This window comes from Labeo rohita, chromosome 15 (genome assembly GCF_022985175.1).
Source record: "Labeo rohita strain BAU-BD-2019 chromosome 15, IGBB_LRoh.1.0, whole genome shotgun sequence".
NCBI lineage: Eukaryota > Metazoa > Chordata > Actinopteri > Cypriniformes > Cyprinidae > Labeo > Labeo rohita.
The window spans coordinates 26,584,442-26,596,223 of NC_066883.1; the positions used below are offsets into that span (position 1 = coordinate 26,584,442).

Sequence of the window (11,782 nt, forward strand, 5' to 3'; positions counted from 1 at the left end):
ATCATTTTGGTAATTTCGTTCCAACCACATCTTGTCTACATCTCTGATATAGCAGGGATCGGCCCGTCCCCAGTGAATCTTATTGGTCCCGAATCCCTCTCTATAGCAGAAGCTAAAATTAAACACAAATTATTGACTGTATCTCATTATGTAGCATTTTGGCTTTTGGTGTGAACAGGCAAATTACTGGTCACCTGAAACTTGATGTGTTGCTGAGGCTCAATCCAGTAATACTGGCTCAAGTTCTGGTGACATCCTTGTGTACGGTTTAAAAGTGTGACCCGTCTGACTCCTGTCCAGGATTTAAAGTAGCAAATTTGCTCAGTGCATTACTCCCGCTGTCAGAAATGTGAGGGCGGAACATGAGCTGCCTGCATGCCTGGGATGACTGAAAGCCTGGACCGATGATGTCATGTGTCAACCCTCCTGACTCATCATTTGTCTAATTGAACTTTGAATCGTGGGACAGGGAGAGGCCCTCTCCCTCCCTTAACTGTCTGAAGCCACATTCCCCTGTAATCCTTAGCTAATACTGACTAACACTACAGCACACGATCACACCACCCCGGAGGGCATGATCGTTTGCACGCGGCACGTTACTGCCAACTACTCACCAAAAACTTGCCCACTGTGGTTCCTTAATCGCATACGCTCACGCAGCCTCACCACGTTGGTGTATCGCTGCATGCTGCACGCTGCACGCCTCTTGACTCATAATCGCACAGGCACAGTTTCGGCGCGGCCCACACAGAATCTGACCCGCTGGATTCAAACGCCCATCATTTGATAATCTTTCAGATTTGTCAGAGGAGCCTAACGGTTGGCACACATGCTCTGACACAAATAGGGAGCAAGTTGTTTTTAGTATAACAGAAACATAGGGCACAGCTAATCTTATTCCAGAATGAATAGCTCTTGAACTGAACAAATGACTGAAACTGAACAAATGACTCAAAACAAAAGATGGATCTTTTTAGTGAATCAAATATAGACATTTATATATTTTAAAAGAAATTAATACTGCATCAAAGATGATTTAAAAATGACAGTAAAGACTTGAAAATATTAAGCAGTACAACTGTTTTCAACATTGATAATAATAAGAAATGTTTCTTGAGCGCCAAATCAGCATATTGGAATGATTTCTTAACAAAAAGTGTAGTAATGTAGGATTTGCTATTACATGTTGAAGTATATTTAAACAGAAAGCTTTTTTTAATAAATTTGTATTATTTAAATGTAATTATTTATTAAATTATGTATTTGTAATAAAATTGTAAAAATTTGTACAATTGTAAAATTTGAAATAATATACATTGTATATGTATGTATGTGTGTGTATATATATATATATATATATATATATATATATATTTATACAATTTTATATATATGTGTGTGTGTTTTTTTTTTAATTATTATTTACATGTAGGTAGTTATTATATATATATTTATATATATAAATATATAAATTTATTTATTTTAATAAATTGATAGTTTTATTTGTTAAGAGTGCAATAAATTGTTCGAACATTTACTTCGTTAAAACAGATTTCTATTTCAAATAAATGCTTTAATTGTGAAATTTCTATTTATCAGAGAATCCTGAAAAAAATGTATCACGGTTTCCTGCCATCACAGGAATTCATTGTATTTCAAAATATATTTAAACAGGAAGCATTTTACAGAAAGTAATTAAATGTTTGTTTCAATTTAATTAATTACTATATTACTTTATTATTTATTAAATTATTGATTTTTTTATTTAAATATTTGTATTAAAATTCACAATATTATTATATTTAAAGCATATGATAAAATGTATTAGTCAATTAATATAATTGCTATTTTTCTTTGAAAATACACTTATTTTATTCAGCAAGAAAGTATTAAATTAATTGAAAGTCGCCATAAAAACATTTACTTTGTTAAAACAGATTGTAGATTTGCCATCACAGGAATAAATTATATAAAAAAAAACTAATATTTATTTTTATTTTTAAATTGAATTAATAATTATTCAATTATTATTTATTTTTATTAAAAAATAATTTAAATATTTGTATTAAAATTCACATTATTATTATATTTTGAGCATAAGAGACATCTTAAAAATCTTTAAAAATTATATTTAACAGTATTGTGAAATTAAGTGTGAAACTTAATGTCCTTTGATTTAAATTATATTTTTTCTATATTTATTATTATATGCCTTATTATATTATTTTATGTTAGATTATATTTACTAGTTTTATGTTTTCTATTAAATGTATTGTTTTTAAAGTTTATTATTAAAATGATAAGTAAACATAAATCAGCACACTGCCACTGCTGCTAAAGATCAATTTATTAAAATAAATCTTATTCAAATTTTATTTATAGTGAAGTGCTTCATTTGATTGAGCATGCGCGCTTATTATATTATTAAAAGGATCTCATCATTTGCCAATGAATTTGTGTTTTTATTTCCCTTTTTTGTAAATAAATATATCTCTTTAGGGTGTTTGGGTAGTAGCCATGATGTCGCTATGCAGTGATTTTTAGCATGTTGCTATGCAATTTATGAGATGTTCTGAGATGTTGCCCACTTTTCGAGTCTTCATGATATTCTGGTGCCTAGATATGACTCAGATTCTTCCTTCAATGAAGGTCTGCTCACTTAAAGTACGTAGCAGCACACCTCGTTTCCGTTCCGTCTCTAGTTCTGGCTGAGAGCTTTCAATCCGTCTTCCTCCATTTCTCGCCCGACACCTTCACCTCCATCAGCTATACAGTCAGCCCTGACAATACGTCATCGCTTTTTAAATGGTGAATCACCAGCCATAGTTCACATCTGTTCTCAGCTCAAAGAACCTAACCAGGGAAAACAAGCAATTACCGGTGGGCTTTTTCAATCAACTCTTTGGCGAGTCGGCTGGGGGGCTCGGGATGGGGGGGGAGGTGGGCGGAGGAGATAATTAGACACGGATAAAAATATCCCAGCACATTGTCTCCGCTGTCCCACATCCTCAGATAAGCGTGCGGCTATTGGCGCAAGGATCATGTGCTACCGGGAGGAATGTTTTGCATGCTTCAGACTGTTACGTGCAGCTGAACGGCCGCTCAGGATCACATGATGTGTTTATAGGAAGCTGGTTGTATGTTTTGACTGCTTCCTGAAACAGGATGAAAATGTTCAGAGCTGGTCTAAATTATGTTCATTCTCACTCTTTATATAGCGTTTTTGCATTTGTTTTAGTTGATTCAACATACTAGTTTGTTACTGCCTGTCTCTGAATATGTATGTATAAAGTTGGTAAAAGGGATAAGACACTCGGAGACTATACTGATCATGTAATTTCCTGTTTCTGCAGCCCTCACTTCCTGTCCTGTACACCCTGTCCAGTCAAGCAACCCATGAGGCCGTTCACCTCCTCTGCAGGATGTTGGTCTTTGACCCAGTAAGTGTTCTTGATATTATTCTCATAAACTATTAAAAATAAATAAATTAATTAATTAAAAATATAATTTAAATAATACATTATAATTACACCAACAGTAATTACAATTTAAAACACACTTGTATTTACTTAAAATGTAAATATGTAATCATAATACGTTATTATGACTACATATTTTAATTTTAAGAAAAAAAAAAATATATATATATATATATAGTTTAGATATGAATATACAGTTTAGATTTTTTAGGTACATAATTCATTAACAAACATTTAATTGAAATAATATACTATATACGATTATATTTGCTAAAACTAAATATATATATAGAATTTTTATTTTTATTTTATTTTTTATTTTTTTATTTTTTTTCAATAATACATTACAATTACACTAACAATAATTACATTTTAAAACACTTTTAATTATTTAAAATTCATAATTATGATTACATTTTAAAATAAGTAATTCATTTATATATATATATATATATATATAATTTCTATATTATTTATTATTATTTATTTTTTAAAACACTTTTATTTACTTAAAATTCACAATTATGGTTAAATATTTATATTAATTAAATATATATATATAATTTTTTTGTTTTTTTTAAATAATACATTGCATTACAATTACACCAACAATTATTAAATTAATACACACTTTTTATTTACTTAAAATTCATAATCATGGTTACATTTCTTAATTAAAAAAGAAATTCATTTTATTATATAATAATAATTATTATAAATGTTATTTGCAATACAAAGTGACTTTTCTGAATGAGAAAAATGACTTTTGAACAGTTTTGTACATTGTTACTAATGTTGCAAAAAATTCAACTTTGCATCACAGGAATAAGTTGTATTTTCAAGTATATTAAAATACAAAACCACTATTTGAAATTGCAATAATATTTCACTATATTAGTGTTTTTTTTTCTGTATTTTTGATTAAATAAATGCACCCTGGAGCATACAAGTCTTTTTTTTTTTTTTTTAACATTAAAAATTTTTCTGATCCCAAACTTTTGAAAATCAATGTATATGTAAAAATAACTTTAAATATATAAAACTGTAAAATAGATAATTCTATTGCATTTCTATAAGGAACGTTCAATTAGAACAAATCTGTTTTCCAATACAGTCGAAGCGGATCTCTGCAAAGGACGCCCTGGCGCACCCGTACCTGGACGAGGGGGCGTCTGCGGTACCACACCTGCATGTGCAAATGCTGCTACACCACTTCCTCTGGTCGCGTCTACACCAGTGACTTTGAGCCTGTCACCAACCCCAAGTTTGACGACGGCTTTGAGAAAAACCTGACGTCAGTTCGGCAAGTCAAAGGTGAGCGCGCTTATAATCTATTCGATTGTCTTACACCACGTGCTGATTGCAGTTCACATTATACACATGAGACAAACGTTGTTCTTTTCATTTAACCTTTTGTCCTGATCCACCCTCGGTTTGTTGACAAAGTGTTTAGGAGCTAAAGGTCTTAATTGAATTTAATCTATTTGAGAGCATGCGCCCGTCATGCCACAGCGTGTTAATCAGAAGTCTTGCTGGGCGTCTCCTGCTCCAGATCCCCCGCTGCTCCTGTTGTTTTTGTCCCTTGTTTTCACCCTTCATTCGGGGCCCCTGGATCTGTGCTTGCCTTCCACTGTCAGCGGGTATTAGTGAGAGTCTGTCGCTAAAAGCAGGCTTACTGTGCTGTCGGCTCAAAATAACTCTGCCCTTCACCCTCCCTCATCTTCCTCCATCCTGCGTGCAACGTGTTTCCACTGGAGGATTAGTCAGTGCGGATGGAGCCGACCGCCTGGAGACTTAAAGCGCTTTAGGGTAGGCAGCCGTGTTTGGAACGCGAGGGGAACCCCTCTTGGATCGACACATGAGGAGTTTCCACGTTGGCCGAGCTAGTTTTAAGCTTAATCGCTTGTATGCTGAAATAAAGAGCTTTAGAAGATATTACAGATAGTACAGTCTGCCTGTACAATCTAACTTTAGAATCAGGTTTGGCTTGTTGTCTACCTGTTAAAGGAATAGTTTATCCGAAAATGAAGATTCTGTCTTTTTTTTTTTTTTACTCATCCTCATGTTATTCCAAACCCGTAAGACCTTCATTCATCTTCAGAACACAAATTAAGATATTTTTGATGAATAGGCAGCAACGCAACTGACATGTTCAAGGTTGTTTAAAACTTCTTGCACATGAAAAGTATCCAAAATATCTTAATTTGAGTTCTGAAGATGAACGAAGGTCTTACGGGTTTGGAACGACTTGAGGATGACTAATTAATGACAGAATTTTGAACTATCCATTTAATTGGATTCATCTAAAATTAAAAAATTTCATCACTTACTCATCCTCACGTCATTCGAAACACATTTTATTCAACATGAGGACAGGAGAAGTGTTTTAATTGTTTTATAAGCTATTCTTTTAAAGGGGTCATCGGATGCCCATTTTCCACAAGTTGATATGATTCTTTAGGGTCTTAATGAAAAGTCTATAACATGCTTTGGTTAAAATTTCTAATGATAGTGTAAAAAACACCCTTTTTACCTTGCCAAAATCAGCTCTGCAAAAATCAGTCTGTTCTGGTCAAGATTGCTTTAAATGTTAATGAGCTCTGTTCACCCCGCCCCTCTCTTCTCTCTGTGGAGTGACGAGCCTGTTTACTTTAGCCACGTTTAGCCGCTAAACTTTAATTAGGAAAGGCGATCGCAAAGATTCATTAAAAAAAAAACCTTGTACTCACTTATGCTCTCACGAATGATTCGTGCGAACATAGACGGATATATGTAGATTGGGAGGCACATTCCCTTCACAAACAAACGTAATCTACTGCATCTTCAGTGGCTCAGATGTCGGGAGTAAATGACGACCACTATGTTCATTATTACATCCAGCAACACAACACCTCAATTGCTTAGGAGCCATTCTTGTCTACGTCCCTTTTCGGCATCGAAGCAATCGTTATTGGACTGTGACTGCTCATTCAAGGCGGGTCTAAAGTAAGGCCGTGTCAATCAACTGTCGTGGGAGCGGCCTCTTTTGGTGTGTCATCACACAGACAAGATGCTGAGAATGGCTTGATTTGAAAAAGGGGATATTATTTTTACAGATTAAATAAAAACCACTGGGTGGATTTTTGTCATTATAGGGTGGTTGTGTACACACACTGCCGACACACATTTATGTTCAAATAACATGTAAAAGTGAACTTTGCATCCGATGATCCCTTTAACCATGATAGCACGTAACTTGTAAACAGTTATTTAACTGTAAATTATTATTATTCCTTATCTATCATCTCTTCTCTTTTCTTCCCAACACAGAGATCATTCATCAGTTCATCCTGGAGCAGCAGAAGGGGAATCGGGTACCGCTCTGTATCAACCCCCAATCAGCTGCCTTCAAAAGCTTTATCAGGTGAGGCCACCCTTCACTTTATATAATCTTCTGCTTATGGGCAAATCTCATGACCAGAGTCTCAAGTGTCCAGATTATATTTTACTCTGAAAAAACAGCATAAAGAAACTAGTCATGTTTTTGGACCATTCAAGTTGAAATAAAGCAGTCATTCAGGTGTACATTATTTAGTTGTATTATTTTATTGAAGGAGAAGTCCACTTTTCCAGATGATGTACTCACCCCCTTGTCATCCAAGATGTTCATGTCTTTCTTTCTTCAGTCGTAAAGAAATTATGTTTTTTGAGGAAAACATTTCAGCATTTTTCTCCATATAAAGGCTTGATGTGGTGCCCCGAGTTTGAACTTCCAGTGTAACCGATCGTTACACTAGATAAGACCCTTCTTTCTCGGCTGGGATCGTTTACAACCGCATTTGGGATCATTTGAAGCTGCATTTAACCTGCATTTTGGAAGTTCAAACTTGGGGCACCATAGAAGTCCACTATATGGAGAAAAATGCTAAAATGTTTTCCTCAAAAAACATAACTTCTTTACGACTGAAGAATGAAAAACATGAACATCTTGGATGATTTAAGTGATTTCCACTTTAATTAAAAAATATATAACAATCATGATTAATGTAACCAATTTAAAGAAAAAAGGATGTTTTGTTATTGCTTTTGGAGCAAGTCACAGGGTTGGTTTGCTCCCTTGGCCAGTGAAGTAATATCGTTTCTTTACTTTTTGAACACAAAATGTAATTTTCACACACAAATGGTTTGGTTTTCACCATATTAATTTTAAACTGTCTACATCACAAAGTTGTGATTAAAGGTTTTGACTTCTTATGGGATCAATAGTCCATTCAAGTTTATAAAACCTACTTTTTTCTTTAAAATGGTTACATTAATTGTGTTCGTTATATATGAAGAGTTCATTTGCAAAATGTTTTTATTTAAAATGTTTTAACAATATTCAAAAATCATGTTTTTCATTGTGCATTCCAATTAATCCCAATCAAACTGCAGTTGGGTTATTTTGATATAAAGTAAAAATAGCTAAAAAGTACAGCTAACACAATAAAACACAATAAAAACATGATAACGTAATAAAAAACTGAGTTATGTTTTTGCAAATAAACTCGTCATATAGTTATATATATTTTATTAAAGTGAAAATCAATTTAGTAAATAATGTAAATTTTACCGACTGCCTCACTTCCACTTCAAGATTTTTGCACTGTGATATTTTTCATCACAAAAAATTATGTAATTATTTTAAATAAGTAAAATCAGCATACATTTAATTCAGTACAGTAATGACAGCTAATATGTATAGATACAGTTGTTATTTAAAGATATACTTCATAATTTAAATAATATAACTATTTAATTTTTATTTAATCATTTAGATGTTTATTTATTCATATAATTAGTATTATTTTACATTTTGGAAGTTAGAATACAACTTTTCACTTTAGAATTTTTTTCAGATTTTATTTTATTTTTTTAATGAAAATAGCATTGCAATCTAAAAAATATATTGGTCCTAAAAAATAAGATTATTTTTTCTTAAGCAACATAGGATTTTTTTATAATACATATAATACACACAAAACACATTTGTGACCCTGGACCACAAAACCAGTCAAAAAAAAAAATTTATTGAGATATATTTATTATACATATCAAAGCTTAATAAATAAGCTTTCCATTGATCTATTGTTTGTTAAGATAGAACAATATTTTGCCGAGATGCATATATTTGAAAATCTGGAATCTGAGGGTGCTAAAAAATCTAAATACTCTAAAGTTGTCGAAATGAAGTTCTTAGCAATGAATGTTACTAATAAAAAAATTACGTTTTGATATATTTACAGTAGGAAATTTACAAAATATCTTCATGGAACATGATCTTTATTTAATATTTTACTGATGTTTGGCATCAAAGAAAAATCGATCATTTTGATCCATACAATGTATTTTGGCTATTGGAACAAATAGACCCATGCTACTTAAGACTGGTTTTGTGTAGTCTTAAGTAGCATTTTAGTTTCTTTTAATTTTGAAATTAAATCAGAGCCAGGCAGTTGTTGACAGATTTTGTAAGATTCCCCCTCACATCCACATTCTCATCCTTAGGGTTAACAGACATGCCAAATTAAAGCCAGTGAGCATTAATGTCATTTTTTAAAAAGGGGAGCCATATTTTAGAAGTGCTTTGGCTTTAAGGCAACATGCCATTGTTAAACATTTAGTTAAAACCTTTACACAAAAGAGTGTTTAATGTCATCTCTAACTGTTATTGTTATGCTTCACAAGCTTATTTTGCAACCTATTTCACAGTGTTTCAACACTAGATGGAGACATCTCCTTATCCCTAAAGCACAAAACATAACAATCCCCTTTCTTTCTGTCCACAGCTCGACAGTAGCTCAGCCCTCTGAGATGCCTCCATCTCCTCTAGTATGGGAGTAACCGAGGACAGCGGAGAAGATGGCGTTGATAACAGCGAAGGTGGACGTCCCTCCGGCGGCCCGTCCCGCGTCCACCCCTCGCCCCCCCCCGGACTACTGACCCCCAGGCATCCCTAAACCTGCGTAGCATTTCACTGGAGTCTAGGACTAGCCATGTCGCTGATGTGTGTGTGTGCGTGTGTACTGTAATACTTACTAAATGGAGTTTTATAGAAGCAACCACTGCTGATGAGTTCAAGCGGGACACGGGACGGGTGGGCACGGTCACGGGGGGTCCGTTCGTACATACCCACTACTCTGTAGTAGTATACTAAAGGTTCGTAAAGGTACGAACCTGTGCTTTCAGCAGACGAAGTCGACCCCTGTGGACTTGAATGTATTTTGAACAGCAGGGCGGCAGAATCTGTGCAGTAACCCTGAAGGAAAACTCATCACGACTGTGTGTGCGAGTAATCATGCTTTATTTATTCACGGAAACAGGAAGTGCAGTGCTTCATGTAGAATGGAAAGAAGGCAAGTTCCTCTGAATATGTCTTTCTCGCTCATGCTAGAAACAGGGTCGTCAAGGGCGGAAAAAAAAAAAAACGCTGTCATTATTCGTTAGGCCCATCGTGGGCCTTGTGAATTTTAGAGACGGCCATCATTAAAGGTGCGGTCACATTAACAACCGCAGGTTTGAAGTTTCAGGAATTTGTGCGTTTCGGCTTTCGTCACGCTACTGATAATAGAAAATTTTTTGGCCAAAAATGTGACCGCACCTTCAGAACCGTGACCACTCGTTCGGCTAGAGTGAGCTGCTCATTGCTTTCATTTCCTTCAACGGCGGTGTGATTTTTACAGCTCTCTTCCATTTTTGCCTGTCGCTCTTCCTTTCTCTCTATCGATCTTTCTTTGTTCGTATCGCGCTTTCCGTCTCATATTCAACTTTCGTCTGTAAAAAAGTAATCAGTATTCCTTAGTGCAGCACTTGGCAGAGATACTGATTCGTAGGCTTCTCTTAGTACTCCTGAATGTGGATGTGTTGTGTCAGTATTTAGTACTTCGGGTGGCTGACTGAACGGCACAACGACTCAAAAGGATCCAAAGCATGCAAAATTGGCCCGAGGGGGGCCGAAAGGGTTTATTTGAAGCAAAGGAGACTTCAAATCTCGCAAAACCCAAATAGCATGTAGCGAAATGATATGGGGAGGTTTGTTTTCAAATGACCTTTGAACCCTAGCATGCAACCAAATTAAAGACTAAAACCTTAAAAAAAAAAAAAAAGCAAAGAAATATAGGTTGAACGGTGTGTCAACCAAACCATTCCATTATTGCAATGGTATATTACCAAACTTTGTCTATTAAGACAAGTGACGACGCCATTGCGAGTGCATGTATGGACCCTGTGCATGTTTATAACTGACCGTGGCATCACAATAGTGATCCTGTAGATGTCAGTTCAGTGTCGTCTACTTTGACCCCCCTCAAAAGCTCGTTTTTTGTTAAAAGACTGATGGAGATGGGGAGAAATGGCGTATATTGTGGGTCTGGAAAGACACTGGGAGTAGTCTTCACTCATGCTTAAACTTCCCATAATGCTTTCTGCACTCTCTCGGACTAAAAGAAGACAAATGGAAAATATTTAATATATTTTTAGATAATTATTTTTATTTCTTCCTCAATGTGCTATGGCATGCTTTCCCATGATCCACTGAGTATGGTATGTAAATAAGCGAGTAGCAGGTAGATTTCAATAGAAACGAAAAATCTACAAAAAAAAAAAAAAACAACGTATAAAAATCGCCAAACACACACACACAAAAAAGTAATACTGCTGTATAGAAGTTGAATTAGCCTGCACATTTTTTAGGGCTGTGAAATTTGATTTTATTTTTGAGACTTGCATATAAATGTACATATTTTTTTCTCTCTTTCTTTTTATTTTCCCCTGCACTAGAAAGTGTAGACAAATAAATAATCCAAATCAGTATAAGTACAAAAAACAAACAAAAAACACAACCAATTATGTTAATTGTGTCTTGTGTGCTGCAGAGCTGTGGATATGAGTATTGAAGTAGAGCCCTTTTTTAATTATTATTATAATTATTATTAATTATTATTATTATTAATTTCCTTTAAAGAAACACTGAACTGTTTGTGTATATGTATATAATGGATTCACATTGTTGGTCTCTACCTCTCGAGCTCAATGACTTGGTTGTTTACCTCCACGCTTTTATTTTTATGTGGAGATTTAAAACTTGAATGTCCCTTCCGACTTTTATATTCCTATCAAACCCTGTATAAAGAAATCAAGTCATTAAAAATGCGTTTGGTTGGAGGTGGTTCCCATCGTCATATCCTTGTACAAAATACCATGTTTCACCCCAGTGTTCTCTGACTGTTAGATCACACAGCATACCCACGATGATTAACATGGTATCCTTCACCGAAAGACGTCGG

At 34.4% G+C, this 11,782-nt stretch overlaps 1 protein-coding gene across 1 annotated transcript in view; it reads left to right on the forward strand.

Annotated features, from left to right (window-relative positions):
* The window catches only part of nlk2 (nemo-like kinase, type 2), a 105,243-nt gene extending 94,124 nt beyond the window's left edge, over window positions 1-11,119 (forward strand). Inside the window, 5 exon segments of the mRNA XM_051128503.1 lie at window positions 3,354-3,440; window positions 4,594-4,644; window positions 4,646-4,793; window positions 6,789-6,882; window positions 9,287-11,119. Coding sequence (XP_050984460.1) covers window positions 3,354-3,440; window positions 4,594-4,644; window positions 4,646-4,793; window positions 6,789-6,882; window positions 9,287-9,341 — 435 coding nt within the window. The 3' untranslated portion in view covers window positions 9,342-11,119.
* The last annotated feature ends 663 nt before the right edge of the window (window positions 11,120-11,782 follow it).